The following is an 18,791-nucleotide window of genomic DNA, read 5'->3' as shown; positions in this document are numbered from 1 at the left end:
GACAGAAAGCGAGAAATCACCCCCCCAGGGGGGATGGCCACGCCGCAATCCCTTCTCCTCCATTCTCCTCTCAGGATCTTGGGCACGTACGCACACGCGCCCAGCGTGAGTTTTAAGCCACCGGGTTCGGGACTCGAACTGCGGTCGACTATGTGGGAGTCCAGCGACATAGCCATTACACTAACTGCTGGTTCCCAGAAAAGGTTCAGATTTTTAATAACATTTTATTTTATTTTATTTTATTTTATTTTTGCCATGGGGTGCATGCACTTGCCAGAGAGAGTCAGAGAGAGAAGGAAAGTGAGAAATCAAATCACCCCCCGCCCAGGGGTCTCCTCTTGGGATTTTGGGCACAAATGCACACATGCCTGGCATTATTTTCAAGCCACTGGGTCCGGGACTCAAACCACACAGTCAGCCATCTTGGATCCAGCTGACTTAAACTCCATGCCACCTGCTAACTCAAAGTCCCGTTTCTTTTTTGTTTTTAGAGAGATTTTTTGCTATAGGGCACATGCTTTTGCTGTAGAGACAGAGAGACAGAAACCAAGAAATCACTGCCCACGGTGGATGGCCACATATCAGTTCCTTCTCCATTCTCCTCTTGGAATTTTGGCACACATGCCCAGCCTGAGTTTCAAGATGCTGGGTTTGGGACTTGAACCAGAGTTGGCCATGTGAGAGTCCAGCAATGCAACCATTACCCCATCTGCTAGTCCCCAAAGTAACAATTTTTTTTCCTGTTTTAAATAATGTATTTTGCACCTATTATACCACACATTTTACACACCAACATATAACTCCCTAATAAGATAAAGCAGACAAAAAAGTTTACCTTATTAGAAACAAGACACACTATCATTTATAGTCTTCACACATTATTGCACTTGGAACTTTCATAATTTGACAAAGCATTCATGAAACAATCTGTAGTTTAACAGACAAGTAACACTTCTAAAAAACATTTTTAGGATTATTTATTTAATTCTATGTATTAATTCATTCATTTTAATCTGACCAGAGAGAGACACAGAGAGAAAGAGAGAAAGAGGGAAAGTGAGAAAGCAAGCCACTAGGTCCAGGACTCAAACTGTGGTTAGCCATGTGGGAATGTCCAGCACCTTAACCACCACACCACCTGCTGGACCCCAGAAAAAGAACACTTTTAAGCAGACATGACTGTCCTAAATTGTTTATCAGGTATGAATTTTACAAATATTTCTTAGACTAGCGGTAACGGTGGAGCTGGAGAGGATTGTGCCCTCTCCAAGCTGCACAAGAACCACCAATAATGCGGTGGAACTTGTGGCCCTTTCCAAGGCTTTGGTTCTTGCGGCCTGCCGATGTCAGCCCATGCATCTCCCTGTGCTTGTGGACTGGTTTGGTAATCCACTGGGTGTCAGGGTTTCTTCTGACAGCTTTACGGAATGGATCAATGAGAATAACCTCAAAGAATGTGTACGTGGAATCCATCTACCCAGTAAGAATTCAGGACTCTAAGAGCGCTGCGGTGGTGTCCGGCTCACTCCTTTGCAACAGACTGGAGGCTTCGAGCAAACTTGAGCTGGTTAACACCACGATGGACAGGTTTGCCATAGGTTGCACCCTTGAGAACTGGGCGTTTGTGGCCTCCATGATGCACACAAATCCTATATATGACATAACCTTGCTTCGCCTTGTATCCCAGGCCAGGTGAGGTGGGGAGCCCCGTGCAGCACCAAGAGCCGGCAGTACTGCCAGCAGCGGACCTTCAGAAGAAAGCGCATCACATTGGACTGCTTCTTCCTCCGCAGCCCTTGAAAGTACTTGTACACACCCATCTGGGCTTACCTGATGGCTGCTGGCAGGCGGAAAGGCCCAAAGTCTCAATTTTTAATTACATTTTCTAATTGCTTCTAGAGTATAGGAACATGATTGATTTGCATATATGGATCTTGCTATTATTTCAGGCTTTGTGATCTTTATACCATGTATTTCTTTTTCTCACCTTATTGCTCTGGCCAGGCCTCCAATGTAATGTTGGAGTCATGATAGCAGAAAGCCTGTCTTATTCCTAATACAAAAGAAATGTTTCACATTTCACCATTGCTGTATATTTTAAATTTCATTATTTTTAAATGTTGGCTCATTTTTTGCAGGGAAACATTGTGAATGCCAAGCAGTCTGTGTATAGGCTGGATTCAACATTTGGGCTGCCAATTTGTGATCTCTGCTTTATCTAAATTATTTCTCTGAATTGAGACAACATCATCGGGTAGGTATTATGTTCTCCCCATTGACACGAAGAAGCTAAGGTTCAGCGAGGTGAAGTGACTTGCCAGTCACACAGTTAGGAGGAGGAGAGCTAGGATTCAAACCCAGCTCTGCCTGATGTCAAAGTCTGTGAGCTTTCTGGAGACAGGACATTCTGGATGCCCAGGCCAGACCCTCCTTATGCTATGCCCTGTCTAGCATCTTGGGGCTTTGCAAGGAGCCCTGGGGTTTTGGAGTTGCTCTGCTGCCAACTCCCTTTGGCAAGGGCCTTCCCCTCTCTGGGCTTCAGTCTCCCATTTGCTAACCGAGGAAGGATTCAGCCAAGGGGAAGCCCAGTATTTCCCTAGCCTCCTTTCTTGCTAACCAGTTCTTCATTTGTTCAACATTAGACATAATCTCCCATGTCCCTCGTTCTATGGCCTGGCTCTGCCACTTGCCTGCTGTGGTTTCGGACTGCTTGACCTTCATGGGATTATTGCCTTGTCTCAGCTGCAAAATGGGATTACGAGTAGCACCTACCTTAAAGCACTTGGGACGGGCCAGGCATGTAGTAAGTGTCTAACAAAAACTAGTTCTCATGTTTGTGGTAAATGTATATGCATGTGTATACGCTGATAGGAAGAAGCAATAGAGAAACAAACAAAACAGTTGCATTAGGGCAGAGAAATGATTTTTAACATTTCCTTTAATGTCATAGTCACCATTTAAAAAAAATGTTTACCCCCCCCACACACACTACTCCACTATGTAAAGAATAAAGTCTGAATTCCTTAATTGAACATTCAAGCTTCTCTCTCATTCCTCATCAACCTGTGTGTGCGTATTTTAGATTTTTGCCACACGGTGCATTCCCTCCCAGAGAGAAACAGAGACAGAGAGAGGAAAAGTGAGAAATCACCCCCTAGCGGGGATGGCCATGTCACAACTCCTTCTCCTTCATTCTCCTCTTGGAATTTTGGGTATGCATGCTCACACACCTGGTATGTTTTTCAAGCTTGCCGGCTCTGGGACTTGAACTATGTAGTTGGCCACGTGAGATCCAGCCCCTTAACCACCAAGCCACATGTTGGCCTCATCAACCCATATTTCAATGCAGCAAAGTGGCTAAGAGCATGTGGAGGCAGACTGCCCTGGCTTGAACCCCAATGCTGTGGCTTACTGGCTGTGTGAGCCTAGGCAAGGAACTCTACCTCTGTGCCACGTTTCCTCATCCGGAAAGTAACAGTACTCACAGACAGGCTGAGATGGTGTGATGTCAACAGTGCAGGATGATGCCCGTCACACAGGTGCTTGAAGAATTAGCGATTATGGTTACCCCTGTATTCCTCCCAGATCTCTGGACCAGCTGCCAGCCCCAGAGCAGCACAGGCCCTGCACTTTTGTGCATTGGTCTTTGCTTGTGCCCTGCTCTTATCTGGCATGCCTTCCCCTATCTATTCAGACATTCAGGTACTCCATGCCAAGGCTCAGTCAAAAGTCATCCCCACCAAAGAGACTCCTTGTTCTTACTGATCCCTCGGGCCTTTCTGCAGATGGTGCACCTGCAGCCTTTACTCCATCAGCTTTGTCCCTCCTGCCACACCATATGCTTCCTGAGGATGTGGGAAGTTGGGCTTGACTCTGAGCTCTGGGCCTGGATCTTAACACAGGGAAGGATACGCCAGCCTCCAAGAAAACTCAGTCATCTGGGCTAGTTCGGTGGCAAGGCAGTAACATACCACTCAAGAGAAGCCACATCCCACATGCCGACTAATCTTCAAATCCCTGCCCAGTCCACCAGAAGCACACAACACATCTGTGTGTGTCCAAGAGCCAACAGGCTGGAGGCCTAGAGCAGGTGATTACGGTGTGAGCCTGTGGGGGGTCCTCGTCTTTCTCTCACATGCACATACAAGTGCTCTAATCATGATTTTGAAAAGTTTAGAATAAAAAAGAAAGAAAAGTCTTTCATCACTGAGTCAGACAGCTCTGCTGTGTGAAGTCCATCTCATGGAGCCTGTTTCCTTTCCTGTAACAGGCAATGTGTCCCAAAAAGCGGTGATGAGGATGAGCAGAGAAACACTGGTCAAGGCCCCTTTTCTCCCTCCTGCCCGGCCTAACTGGAGGGGGCGGGTGTCGATGGCCACACAAGGGCCCACTCCAGGTGGACTCTGGTTCTAGTCAGATCTGATCCCAAAGGGTTTGGGGTGAGCCCCAAGATCCTGAATATTCATGAGTGTTTGTATTCATAATAGCCGCACTGGCAGCACTGACCTGCCTCTCTGTTACAAACTCTCCAAGGCTATGCATGTGAGGGGACCCCAGGACCCCTCCATCCACATGGTTTAGAGGAGAGTTCTGCCACCTAGAGGCAAAGGAAAAAACTGCCGAGGCTTGGCCTGAGTCACTGGGACACTGGCAGTGATGAAAACATTTAAGGAGTACTTCCCCAGTGCGGGCACCGCGCCTAGCCCTTTGCGCATTTCTTCATACTGGATGCCCAAGACAACCTTACGAGGCTGCACTATCGTAAGCCCCACTGTCCAGATGAGGAACATGGGCTCAGAGAGGTGAGTGACTTGCTCAAGGTCACACAGCAAGTGTATGTAACTTTGGGATTTGAAGCCAGACCTGGCTCATAGTTGCACTCTAACCATGATACTTGAGGTCTCCTTAACACCCCTATTACAGAGCTGTCTGAGGATGGTGAAGAACCGAATGTGACATGGTCCAACCATATCAGGCCTCCTGAAAGGTAGCCTGGCTAGAAGCCATCTCAAAGTGACCTGGAAGATGGATGGGCGGGACCAACCCTGTTTCCTCTCTCAGGTGGCCCAACCACCAGCCTAGGCAGCCAGACCCTGGGCTCTCTCTTGCCATTGCTCTACCCAGAAACCACGGGCAGCCCTGTCCCCAGATCCCGGAATACTACAGATCTTTCCTGCAGGACAGGGGCCACCAGCAGGTGGCCCAGGCCTGGGTTTATAAATGACATCCTGAAAGGATCTCTGCTGATGGCTCCCTTCCTCTGCTAGTCTGCCTCCAGGGGCCCTGGACCCAAATGCGAGCATCAGGCCGGCCCCTGGAACAAACCGCATGGGTCATCACTCCGAGGCCTGGATGTAGACAGGCACAGCGAGCATGGCACATGGGCCCTCGGCCCCGGCCTGCAGCTCCGCCAGTGCCAGGTTGGAACCCAGCCCCTCAGCATGCCCAGGCACCACCAGCTCCGGCTCCCCACCCACTGTGCCCCCCACGACGATGGACAGCACGGCATCTGGCTCTGCAAAGGGTGGTTTGCCTGGGGCGGCCTCAGGCACTGGTCCAGCCCCTGAATCCTTCAGCTCCTCCAGCCCCAGTGGGTCAGATAAGGGGGTCACCACCTTGCGCCCGCCACTGCTGCCACTTCGGGGAGCTGCCCTCCTCCGGGGAGGGCGCCGGGCTTGCAGGTCCTTGTCCTTTTGGGGGCCCAGACGGCAGCGGTGATCCTTGAGGTATTTGTGGCGGGAAAAGCCCTTGGCGCAGCCAGCACAGCGGAACTTGTAGTTGCCCGTGTGGGCGCGCTGGTGCTCGGCGAGGTGGGCGCGGCGGCTGAAGGACTTGCTGCACAGGGCGCACTTGTGGAGCTTCATGCCTGGGGAGCAAGGGGAAGTCAGCCAGATGCACCCAGACCCACACCTCGCACTGGTGCCCTGCGCTGGGAAGGAGATCCCGTCTCTTGCCCTGCCAGCACCTGTGTGATCTGGACCCAGCTCCTTGCGGTCTCACCTCCCACCCTCTCCTTGCCAGTACTCTGCTCACATGCACAGAGCTGGCTCCAGCCTCTGGGCCTTTGCCACTTCTCTTGGCCTGCTCAGTCTCGAGATGTCGGCTCTCTTGGTCAGGTCACATCATCTGTCACCTGGATGATGACAGCAGCAACCTCTCTGCTCTGCCTGCCTTACCCCGTCCCCCTCAGACCATTCCCCACAGGGCAGCTAGAGATGGCTCTGTAAAACACACGGTGATTGTGACATCCCTGCTCCAGACCCCCACACCGGCTACTCACAAAGCCAGTGCCGTCTGACTGTCCCTTCACCTCAGTCCCAGTCCCTCTGCCCAGCTTGTTCCCTATGTTCCAGGCTCTCACCCACCCTTCGTTGTCACAAACACCCTTCCAGTCTCTCCCTGCCGTAAGGCTCGCACATGCTGATCCCTCACCCTGGAAAATGATTTCTTGGCTCTTGTCATCCCTTGGGACTCAGTTCTCATGGTACCTCCTGAGGGGAGAGGGATGGCTCTCCCTGATAGACACACCCTTCAGTCTCTGCCCATCACCCCACTCATTTCTGTTTTGCACTCAGTGTACCTTGCCGATACATATTTATTTATTTGTTGTTTATTTTCAGTCTATCATCTATCCCACTAGATGCTAAGCTTCCCTAAGAGGGCAGGGTAGAATTCGGCCTGATTCCTTCACTGCCTGGCATGTGGTCGGTTCTCAGAAGCCACTCACTGAGTGAATCATGGGTGCCTTCACGATCACCATGAAGTCAATGCCAGCCCATACTCACCCTGGGCCAGGCACCTTTCCCAGATGCCTTCAGCCTCCCCAGCCCCCTTGGGATGGAGACCAGGAAGGGGCAGTGATTTGCCTGGTGGCAGGAAAGTAGCAGTGCCAAGACAAACCCCAGCCCCTCTGCTTCCAAGTGCTTGATCAATTCTCTCCATTTTCCAACTTTCTACAAACCAGTGGCCCTCAAACTGGGGCAAGGTTCCCCCCAGGAGACCTTTGGCAATACCTGGAAACATTTTCAGTTGTCACAACAGAGGGGTGGGGGGCGGGGGGGCATGCCACCGACACCTAGTGGTTGGAGGCTAGAGGTGTTGCTAAACATCTACAAGTACCGAACAGTCCCTGGTTACAAAGAATTATCCAGTCCAAAATATCGACAGTGCCAAGGTTGAAAAAGCCTGTTCTAGACCAAATGGTACATGGAGAGCCAGCCACACTGCTCTGGGCAGCCCTGGGATCGTAGTGTGGTTTGGAGATCCTGCCCTACTCTATCAATGAACCTTCCTGGCCAAACCTTGACACCCTCCGCCCTCCACCATCGACCAGCCTGATCTGACTTAGTTATTCCTTCTCAGGTTGGCTTCCCCCTTGGCCTGGGGGACTGTGTCCAATTCATCTCTGTGCACCCTAAGGTCCCTAACTCTGGCCTGGCTTGTAGCCCACATGAGTGAAAGTCCATTGGCTAGAAGGTGTTGGCAGGGACACTAAGCTTTTTTTTTTTTTGAGAGGTTTTTGCTATAGGGCGCGTGCGCTCGCCAGAGTGACAGAGAGAGACAGAGAGATAGAAAGCAGGAAATCACCTCCCAGAGGGGATGGCCACGCCGCAATCCCTTCTCCTCCATTCTCCTCTCGGGATCTTGGGCACGTATGCACACGCGCCCGGCGTGAGTTTAAGCCACTGGGTCCGGGACTCGAACCGCGGTCGACTACGTGGGAGTCCAGCGACATAGCCATTATGCTAACTGCTGGTCCCTCCGGGACACTAAGCTTTATGGGATGCATTTGTTCTTTCTTTGCTGGGGAGTCTTTGCCAAGGAACTTGAGCTGAACTAAACCCTCCTGGCAGAACCATGAACCCCTTACCAGAGTGGGAGAGGATGTGAGCCTTCAGCTTGTCCGGCCGGTTGAACTCCTTACTGCAGCCTGTGTGTGTCCTGGAACCAAAGCCGGGGGTCAGGGTGAACTTATTGAGCTTAGGACCCTCTTTGTCAACCCCTCTGTTAACCCTGGGCAAAAGGGATACCCTTATCCCCTCTAAGGGCTAAGCAAGGAAGCAGGATGGGGAGTGAGACAGGCAGGACCCAGACCTCAAAGGAGAGAGGCTTTTGGCCCTGGGCTTGACATCTTTCTGCCCCACCCTGCCCGGCAGCCCCACCAGGAATCCTCCTTGCCCACATGACAGTCAACTCACGAGAAGGGGCATTTGTATTTCTTGAAGGGCTCATGGATCAACATGTGTCTCTTTAGTTTGTCCTTGCGGTTGAATGCAGACTCACACACTGAGCATTTGTAGGGCTTCTCACCTGCAGGAGATACAGACAGGGCGGGCTCAGGGCCCATAAGAAGGAATCTGAATGTGGGGTGCAGAGGTCCCCACTGGGCAGCAGCTTCTCAATGAGGGTGATCTGGTAGAAAAACAGCCTCTCTTGGACCAGCAGGTGGCGTGGAGGTTAAGGCAGCTGGATCCCACATGGCCAACTGCTATTTGAGTCCAGGGACTTGAAAATCATACCAGGTGGATTTACATGCATGCTCACAATCCCAAGAAGAAAACAGAAGAGAACGGACTGCAGCATGGTCATCTATCTCCTTGGGGAGTGATTTCTCACTTTTCCTCTATCTCTCTCTGCGTCTCTCTCTGCAAAGCTAAAAGCAAACAAACAAACAAACAAAAAAACAGCCATAGCTTCTCTCGTTCCTCATGACTTTGTTTTACCAAAAAGAAGGGGCTGTTTGAGATAGGGTATTAGGGGATGGCTCTCGGATGGCACAACAGGTGAGGTGCGGCCTGAGGTAGTACGGCAGCGGGCTACGTGCAAATCTAGGAGAGGGGCCCAGATTGAAGGGAAAGCAAGTGCAAAGGCCCCGAGGTGTATCTGAGGAACAGCAGGGAGGTTAGGGTGGCTGAAACAAAAGGTGCGGAGGGAAATGAGGCAGGAGGTGAGGTCAACAAGGACGCCAGGCCCCAACCAGGAGTACCCAGAAGGCCAGGAAAAGGCTTTTACTCTGAGCCAGGTAAGAAGCTACTAGAGGGCCTGAGAAGAGGAGGAACAGGATCCAACTCAAGTTTCTTCAAATTTTTCTTTTGTTTTAAATTTCTTTTTTTTTCATAAGATGCGTGTGCTCACTAAAGAGAGACTGACAGATACAGAGAAGGAGGGTAAGTGAGAAATCACTCTTACGGGGAATGGCCACACCACGATCCCTTCTCCTCTTGGGATTTTTGGGCATGTACATGCACACGTGCCCAGTGTGATTCTCAAGCCACCAGTTCGGACCTCAAACCTCGGAGACAGCTATGTGGAATCTAGCACCTTAATCACTATGCCATCTGTTGGTCCTGTTTTTTAAATTTTTATTAATTTAGTTCTTCCATAAGTGACAAGGAGAGAAAGCCAGCACTCCCAAAAGGGCCTCACTACCACGATCCACCCCTGCCTTAGCCAGCTCCAGATGGAGGACATGTGCATGCCCAGAGTACTCAAGGAGCCCTCCAGACATGAACCACAACCTTCCCAGGTGGATCAGCCTTACAAAGTGCTGCATTTCACTGCCGCACATCTGTTTGGACTCTGACTTAAGATCTGAACAGGCTGGCACCAGCTGAGCAGCAAGTGGAGAACAGACTGAGAGGGGAAAGGGTGGCAGAGGAGAGCTGGGACAGTAATGGAGGCGGTCAAGGCCAGGCTGCATTGGGAAAGTGGAATTAGCTAAGGAACTGACCATGAGATGTAAGAGGAAAAGGACAGTTAAGGATGATTCTGAGGGTGGCCTATGTCCCAAGGTAGATGGTCATGGCAATTACAGCAATGGGGTCCACGGTGGGGATGGGGGAATCTCACGTCTAACTGAATCCTCGCCATCAGACCATGAGGTAAGTACTTCCATCATCTCCACTCTGTGGATGAGATGCCTGGAGCTCAGGGACAAAGAGGGACTTGCCCAAGGTCCATGGCTGTGACCCAAGCCCACCTGAGCTAGCTCAGAACTCCCAAACCCATTCTGGGGGGAGGGCAGGAAGGGCAGGTTTTACCCAATGGGTGTCAGTGGTCACCTGAGGAGCCCACAGAACTCAAGGCCTGTAAGGTCCCTGTAGAGTTCCAATCTGCCCTTTGAAAAAGGGCTCTTCCTGGGCTATTTAAATCCCCTGCCATTATTTCCTCTCTGTCCTCCCTCTCGCATGAATAAAACACTTTAAAAAAGTGTCAACCCAGGGGCGGGCAGAAGGCATGGTGATTAAGGGCACTGGATTCCAATATGGCCAACCACGGTTCAAGTCCTGGACCCAGAAGCTTGCTTGCTCACTTTCTGTTTCTCTCTCTGGTCAAATTTAAATAAATAACTAAATAAATAAAGTTAAATTAAAAAAATAATTCTTTTTTTAAAGGAATTATTTTATTTAACTTTATTTATTTAAATTTGACCAGAGAGGGACAGAGTGAGAGAGGGGGTGGGGGAGGATGAGAAAGCAAGCTGATAGGTCCAGGACTCGAACCACAGTCAGACATATGGGAGTCCAGTTCCCTTAAATACCACACCACCTGCTTACCCCCCCAAAATAATTTTTATTTTTTCCTTTGGAGAGGTTTTTGCTATAGGGCACGTGCACTCGTCAGAAAGACAGAGAGAGACAGAGAGACAGAAAGTGAAAAAATCACCCCCCGGGGGAATGGCCACTCCACAATCCCTTCTCCTCCATTCTCCTCTCGGGATCTTGGGCACACATGTACACGCACCCGGGTGAGTTTAAGCCACCGGGTCCGGGACTCGAATCACAGTCGACTACATGGGAATTCAGCAACATAGCCATTATGCTAACTGCTGGTCCCAATAATTCTTCAAAAATAAAAAATGACAACCCAGTTGATTACAGAAACTCTTGTCCTTACAGTGAAATGCCCTTCATCATTAAAAAGATTCAAGTCAATCTGTTTTTCCTGATTGGAAAGTTCTCCTGGACATACTGCTAGGGAGAAGACAAACCTGTAGAACAACTTAACACAGTCCCACTTTGTTAGGACACAAAATGCAATCTCCACACCTTGAAAGCCCTAGCCACGTGTTTGTATATGTAGGTAACACTTGAACAACATGAGAGTTCTGAGTGCCAACGTCTCATGCGCTCAAAAATCTATCGATAACAGGCCGGCCAAGTGGCATGTTGGTTTAGGTGGCTGGATCCCACACAGCTGACTTCAGTGTTCGAGTCCTGGAGCTAGAGGCTTAAAAAACGTGCTGTGCACTTATGTGCATGTGCCCAAAATTCCAAGAAGAGAGTGGAGGAGAAGTGACTATGGCCATCCTTCCAGGGGTGATTCCTTGCTTTTCGGGTCAAATTAAAATAAATAAATAGATAGATAGATAATAAATAAAGTTAAAAAAAATTCTTAAAAAAAAAAAGTGCATGTGCTTGCTAGAGATGGGGGGGAGGCGAGAAATCACCGTCTGGCGGCATGGCTATGCTGCAATCTCTTATTCATTCTCCTCTTGGATTTTGGGCATGCACACATACGTACCCAGCATGTTTCCCTTTCTTTTTTTTTTTGTTTTAAAGAATTATTTAATTTAATTTAATTTATTATTATTATTTAATTTGAGCAGAGACAAGGCGAGGAAAAGTGAGAAAGCAAGCCACCAGGTCCAGGATTCGAACCACAGTCGGCCATTTGGGAGTCCAGCACCTTAACCATCACACCACTTGCTCTCTCCCAGCGTGTTTTTCAAGCCACCGCATCTGGGATTCAACCCTGCAGTTGGCCATGTGAGATCCAACTACCTTAACCTCTGCACCACCTGCTGTCCCTCACAGATAATTTTTAAAAATTAATTAATTACTTTTTAATTTTGCTATAGGGCACGTGTGTGAGAGAGAGACAGAAAGAGAGAGAGAGAGAGAGAAAGCCACCAGGTCCAGGACTCAAACTAGGGTCAGTCATGTGAAAATCTAGCACCCTAGCCATCATGCCACCTGCTGGCCCCGCAGATAACCTTTGATTCCCCCAAACTTAAGTACTAATAGCCAACCTTCAACCAGAAGCCTCCCTGATAACATAAACAGTGGATTAATATGTATATTGTATCTTGTAAATTACCTGCATTTATTTTTGAGAGCGATTTTTTAAAAGAATTATTTTATTTAATTTTATTCATTGTTCTTTTTTTTTTTTTTTTTTTTTTGAAGTTGACCAGAGAGGAGCAAAGAGACAGAAGGAAAGTGAAAAAGCAAAAAAGCAAGCTGCTACCACTCTGGGACTCAAACTGCAGTCAGCCATATGGGAGCCCAGTCACCTTTTTTTTTTTAAGAGGTTTTTGCTATAGGGTGTATGCACTCACCAGAAAAACAGAGAGACAGAGACATAGAAAGCAAGAAATCACCCCCTGAGGGGGTGGCCACGCCACAATCCTTTCTCCTCCATTATCCTTTTAGGAATCTGGGCACTAATGCACAGTGCCCGGTGTGAGTTTAAACCACCAGGTCTGGGACTGGAACTGCGATCAACTATGTGGGAGTCCAGCGACGCAGCCATTACGCCATCTGTTGGTCCCAAGGGAGTCCAGCCACCTTAACCACCATGCCACCTGCCAGCCCCGAGGGTGTGTGTGCTCACTGGAAAGACAAAGGCACACAGAAAGGGAGCAATCACCCCCAGGAGGGATAGCCACGCTGCAATCCCTTCTCCTCCATTCTCCTCTTAGGATCTTCGGCACATGTGCACGAGTCCAGTGTGGTTTTTTAAGCTGCCAGATCCGGACATGAACTGTGACTGACTATGTGGGAGTCCAGCAACATAACCATTATACCGTCTGCTGGTCCCTGTATGTTACCTCTGTTATACACTGTGCTCTTACAATGAAATTAACTTTTGAGAAAAAAAAAAATGTTACCAAGAATTATCAGAAGGGGGCCAACAAGTGGCATAGTGGTTAAGGCACTGGATTTCCACATAGTCAGTTGCAGTTTAAGTCCTGGACCTGGCAGCTTGTTTTCTCATTTTTCCTCCCTCTCTCTCTCTCAACCACTCTGTCTCTCTCTGGTAAGCATGAGTGCCCTGTAGCAATTTAAAAATAATAATAATGAGGGGCCAGCAGGTGGCATGGTGGTTAAGGACGCTGAACTTCCACATGGCCAACCGTGGTTGAGTCCTGGACCTGGCAGCTTGCTTTCTCACTTCCCCCTTCTCTCTCCCTCATTCTGTTCCTCTCTGGTCAAATTAAATAAATAAATGAATAAAGTTAAATAAAGTAATTCTTAATAATAATAATAATGATAATGATAAATAAAATTTAACAAAAAATTTAACTCAGGGAGTCCAGCAGGTGGTATGGTGGTTAAGGTGCCAAACTCCCACATGGCTGACCACGGTTCAAGTCCTGGGCCTGAGGCTTGATTTCCCACTTTCTCTCTCTCTCTCTTTCTCTCTCATGAGCACATGTGCCCTATAGCTAACTTAAAAATATAACAGTAATAATAATAATTAATTTAATTAAATTAATAAATCTTTTAAAATTTAAACTCAGGGCGTCAATAGGTGGCGTGGGGGTTAAGACGGTTGTACTCACACATGGCTGACCATGGTTCGAGTCCTAAATCTGGCAACTTGCTTTCTCACTTTCTCTCTCTCTGGTCAACTTTAAAATACATATATATATAAAATAAGAGACCAGAAGTTGGCGTAACGGCTAAGTCGCTCGAATCCAATGTCCCACGTGGTTGACCACAGTTCAAATCCCAGACCCAGTGGCTTAAACTCATGCCGCGCATGTGTGCGTGCATGCCCAAGTTCCCGAGAGAATGGAGGAGAATGGATTGTGTCATGGCCATCCCCCCTGGGGGGTGATTTCTTGCTTTCTGTCTCTCTGTCTCCCTCTGTCTTTCTGAAGAGCGCATGCGCTCTATAGTAAAAACCTCTCAAAAAATATATATATAAAATAAACATAGAAACAATGAATAAAATAAAATAATTCTTAAAAAATGTTTAACTCAGGACCAGCAGTTAGTGTAATGGCTACGTCACTGGACTCCCATGTAGATGACCACAGTTCGAGTCCCGGACCTGGTGGCTTAAACTCACACTGGGTGCGTGTGCATGTATGCCCAAGATCCCGAGAGGAGAAAGGAGAAGGGATTGCAGTGTGGCCATCCCCCCTGGGGTGGTGATTTCTCGCTTTTTGTCTCTCTGTCTCTCTCTGTCTTTCTGGCGAGCGCATGTGCCCTATAGCAAACCCCCCCCCAAAAAAAAATGTTTAACTCATAAAAACCATTTCAAGATTAAAAAAAATTAAAATATCAATGTTTTTGACCAGGGGAACCAAAAAGAGAGGATTTCATCCAGGTTTGGGTAGTAATTTAGTAGTGAGAGCAGTGTTCCCTCCCCAGGGACCCAGAGTGATCGAGCCCCTTACCCCCCAGTCTCCAGAGGGTCATGTCTACTCCAGCGTTTGTGACAACCCCTCGTTCATGAGTGAAGGCAGGAGAGCAGGTGTTCAGGCAGGAGATGGGAAGAGAGAGAAAGGAATGGGAAAGGGGCAGAGAAGGGCATGAGGAGAGGGTGGCGGGAGCTGGGCAGAGTTGGTGGCGGGCAGGGTACCCACCTGAGTGGATGTGAGCATGCAGTTTGAGGTAGTGTTCCCTCCGGAAGAACTTCTTGCACACCTGGCACTTGAACCTGCCCCCGCTGCCGTGGGTGGGCAGGTGACGTCGCAGGTAGCGTTCACAAGGAAATACCTGGGGGAATGGGAGAGTGGGCTTCAGGTCTGACTCCACAAGGTCCTCCTCCCTCACCACCTTATGAGCTCAGGGGCCCCTCATTTCCAGCTTTTCGGAACTTCCTCTGCCTGCCAAGGGCCAAGGCTCCTGCTATTCACCCACGAGCCAGCCAAAATGTGCCAGGTCCGAGCTGCTGCCTCAGTTATGCTTTCTGCTACCCAGAGGACCTTTCTTTCTTAGTCTGACAAACTCCTACTCATCCTTCAAGACTCAACTTAGGTGTCACTGCTTCTGTGAAACCTTCCTGGACCCCCAAGTGACAGTCAGACAAGGCAAATTCCACCCTTGAATGTCCGCTCCCCCTTTTTATTCATGATAGAATATGTGTGCATCCATGTGACAGACAGAGAGGGAGAGAGAGAGAAGCCCCCTCCACAGGGCCTGGTCATGCTGTGATCCCATCCTCTCATTCTCCAAACTATCAGAGCTTGGACACTCACACATGTGCCCTCCACCCACATTTTTTTAATTCCCAGAGACTATGTGTGTTCCCCAGAAAGCACACTTCAGGGAAGGGTAAAAGCACACATCGATGGGGCGTAGTCATGCCACAATCCCTTCTTCTCCATTTCTCCATCCTGGGGGACTTGGGGTATGCATGCTCATGTACCCAACATCCTTTTATAAGCTGCAAGGGATGGGATTAAACACCATGGTCAGGGGATCCAGCTCCCTTAATCACTAGGCCACAGGGCCAGCTCCCTCTGCCCACATTAAGTCAGCATTTAACCCACTGAATTACAGCCTCCCCTTAGGGGAGCTTCGTGAAGTTACAGAGGAGCTTTCATTCCCAGCACAAGGTCTGAGTCAAATGACTAATAAGTAAAAGAATGAACAACAAAAAAATAACTAACTAAAGAAATGAATGAAAAGGCAATAAAAAGCCAGAAAGCATAGATCCTAAAATCTCTTTCTAACACGGGCAAATTTAGGAAAGACACGCATTTGGCAGAAAAGTGGTCAGGAGAGGGGGGCCTACAGATGTAGGCCAGTTATATCACTGGACTCCCACGTGGCCGATTGTGGTTTGAGTCCCAGACCCGGTGGCTTGAAACTCACATCGGACACGTGTGTGTGCATGCTCAAGATCCTGGGAGGAGAATAGAGGAGAAGGGATTGTGACATGGCCATTGCCCCTGAGGGGTGATTTCTCACTTTCCCTCTCACTGTGTCTGTCTCTCTCTCTCTCCAGCAAGCACATGCACCATGCACCCTAACGCAAAAACTTCTTTAAAAAAGAAAAGGAAAAGTGGTCAAGGGTACAGATCCTACTGTTCAACTACCTATTAGCTCCTTATTTCCTAGCTTAGTGACTTTCTCATGCCTTGGTTTCTCCAACCGTAAAAGGGGGATAGTAATATTACACCTACCTCCTAGGGTACAAACGAGTCCATTCTTGCACATGTCTGTTGCTCAACGTATGCCACCTTTCACTTAGACTACAAATTCCAAAGCCCTAAACTAGGCTATATAAATAGAAACATCTAGAATGAGGCCAAAATGAAACCAAGGCTGTCCTGCAAAATCTACCCATGGAAGGTCGTAAGAAAATGAGTAGAGTGAAGAGACAAATTAAGCACACCAGGGGGAGCAATCTGCAAATTGAGACAGAGGGAAGCTCTATAGGACCAATGGTCCAGTTTCTCCAACAAATAAATTAAGAGAGGAAGAAAGGAGCCATGTTGGAGGGAACCAACAGATTAATAGAAACTTCTGTTGCATCTATCAGTTGCAATCTATGGATCGGATTCAACCAACTTTTATGAAATGGTGACATTCTGAGACAACTGGAAATTGGAACGCCCCCTGGATAAGATGGTCTGAGAATCAGGCTTTGGTATGGGCTTCCAGAGTCGCTGAAAAGAAGAATCAATTATAATAAAGATTATAATTTATAAGGAAGCGGGGAGGCCACTGCTCAGACACTCAGCCCCTCCTCTGCTGGCATGTCCTGACGCCCCATGATGACAGCCCAGGTCTTGGGAAAGAGGGCAGCAGCACGTACCTTCTGGCAGTGTGGGCAGGGGAAGTTGTGGGTGGCGGTCTGCAGGTGATGCTCCAGGGCTTCCGGGGTGGAATATTTGTTGACACATTTGACACACCTAAGTGGGAAGAAGGTAGTGAGAGAAGAGATTCCGAAAGTACAACTCTCCCACTCCCGCCCACCCTTCCAGGTCCAGTGTTAGGAGGCAAACTCCTCTATAGCTATCACTCAGAATCTCTGGAGGGAGTCAGTTCCAGGACAGCCTATGGATAGCAAAGTCCACAGGTGCACAAGTCCCTTACATGAAATGGAACAGTATTTGCACAGAACCTGTGAGCATCTTCCTGAATCATCTCTACCTTAAACTACCTAATATGATGCAAATGATATATAAATAATGGTTATTAACTCTATTGTTTAGGAAATAAGAGGACCAGCAGATGGCATAATGGTTGCATCATTGGACTCCCATGCAGTTCGAGTCCTGGACCCAGCAACTTAAAATACAGAGTGCATGTGTGTGCATGCCCAAAATCCTGAGAGGAGAATGGACAAAGGATTGTGGCATAGCCATCCCCACTAGGGGGTGAGATTTCTTGCTTTCTGTCTCTATGTTTCTCTCTGTCTCCCCTGTGAGTACACACACCTTATAGCAAAAATCTCTCTCTCAAAAAAAAGAAGACATATCAGCCTGTTTAGGAAATAAGAATAAGAAAAAGCAGTACATTTCAGCATAAAAAGAACCAATCCTTTTTTCAAAATTGGTTGAATCTGCTGATACAAACCCCCACAAATATGGAAGGCTGGTTGTATTTCACTCCTTCTCCTATCTGCACACTCTTCTCATTTGCTATTGCCTCTGTCCCCCTCTGAACTGTCATCGTCCCCCACTCAGACATGTGCAGTAGACTCTTCATTGGCCTCCTTGACCCCACGCTGCCCCCTGTAGTCCATTCTCCACAGGGCAGCCAGAAGGAGCCTTTAAAAGTGAAAATCAGATTGTGACACACTGTTGCTTAAAACCCCCCACCTTGGCCAACATGGCCTTACTGGTCTGACCCACTCCCACTCTTCAGATTCCATCTTTCTCTACTCCCCACCTAACTTTCTCTGCACCAGCCACCCTGGCCTCTTTTTAAAAAAAAAACTATTTTATTTAGCTTTATTTATTTATTTTCATTTGAACAGAGAGGAACAGAGTGAGAGCGAGAGAGAGAGGGAAAGTAAGAAAGCAAGACACCAGGTCTGGGCTTGAACCATGGTCAGCCACGTGGGAGTCCAGTGCCCTTAACCATCATGCCACCTGCCAGCCCCAACCCTGGTCTCTTTGATGTAACCGGAACATAGTAAGTTCATTCCTACCTCAAAGGAACTGAACCCTTACTGTTTCTGTTACCTGGGACACTTTTCCTCAAGTTCTCCCTGGGCAATGCTTTTTCATTCTTCATGACTTAGTACAAATGCCACCCCCTCAGAGAGGCCTTCCCTGACTACCCTGTCTTAAGCTGCCCTCTCACTGTCCTCCCCCAGGAACTCCCTGGTATGTCTCCAGGTATATTTTATTTTTTGAAGATGTGCTACTGAAGTAAGCACTGGAATTATTTCTTTACTTGGTTATTATTTGTCTCTTCCAATAGCAAGTAGTCCCTGCTACAGAGACCATCTTTCCTATCACAATATACTCTGAGCATCAGTGAGAATCTGCTACATGAAAGAATCAGACAGGGACTCAGGCCGGGCTTCTTCCCTTCACCGACTCTGTTTCCCCATCCATAAGATGGAGTAGAATCCTAAATGTTCATCTTAAGACTATCATAGAGTTGAAGGACACAACCGTGCCAAAGAGTGCACTAACCACAAAGCACTATAAACACAGTCTTTATTTTGTTTTTAGATTTATTAATTTTATTTATTATTACTATCATTTTAAATTTGACCAGAGAGAGACAGAAAGTGAGAAAGAAAGCCACCAGGTCCAGGACTCAAACTGTGGTCAGTCATGTGGGAGTCCAGCGCCTTAACCACCACATCAC

The 18,791-nt window shown here is 48.2% G+C and overlaps 1 protein-coding gene and 1 pseudogene across 1 annotated transcript in view; both read right to left on the bottom strand.

The window, feature by feature from the left end:
* Positions 1-1,227: 1,227 nt before the first annotated feature.
* On the bottom strand, positions 1,228-2,923 carry LOC102486946 (60S ribosomal protein L15-like; annotated as a pseudogene).
* Positions 2,924-3,242: 319 nt separating this feature from the next.
* The window catches only part of ZNF341 (zinc finger protein 341), a 47,156-nt gene continuing 31,607 nt past the window's right edge, over positions 3,243-18,791 (bottom strand). The window contains 5 exon segments of the mRNA XM_014586122.2: positions 3,243-5,866; positions 7,871-7,941; positions 8,199-8,310; positions 14,600-14,732; positions 16,780-16,876. Coding sequence (XP_014441608.2) covers positions 5,337-5,866; positions 7,871-7,941; positions 8,199-8,310; positions 14,600-14,732; positions 16,780-16,876 — 943 coding nt within the window. The 3' untranslated portion in view covers positions 3,243-5,336.

Source organism: Tupaia chinensis, unplaced genomic scaffold (genome assembly GCF_000334495.1).
Source record: "Tupaia chinensis unplaced genomic scaffold, TupChi_1.0 Scaffold000115_1, whole genome shotgun sequence".
Lineage (NCBI taxonomy): Eukaryota > Metazoa > Chordata > Mammalia > Scandentia > Tupaiidae > Tupaia > Tupaia belangeri.
The sequence above is the reverse complement of the archived record's forward strand: the minus strand, read 5'-3'. Positions and strand labels throughout refer to the sequence as shown.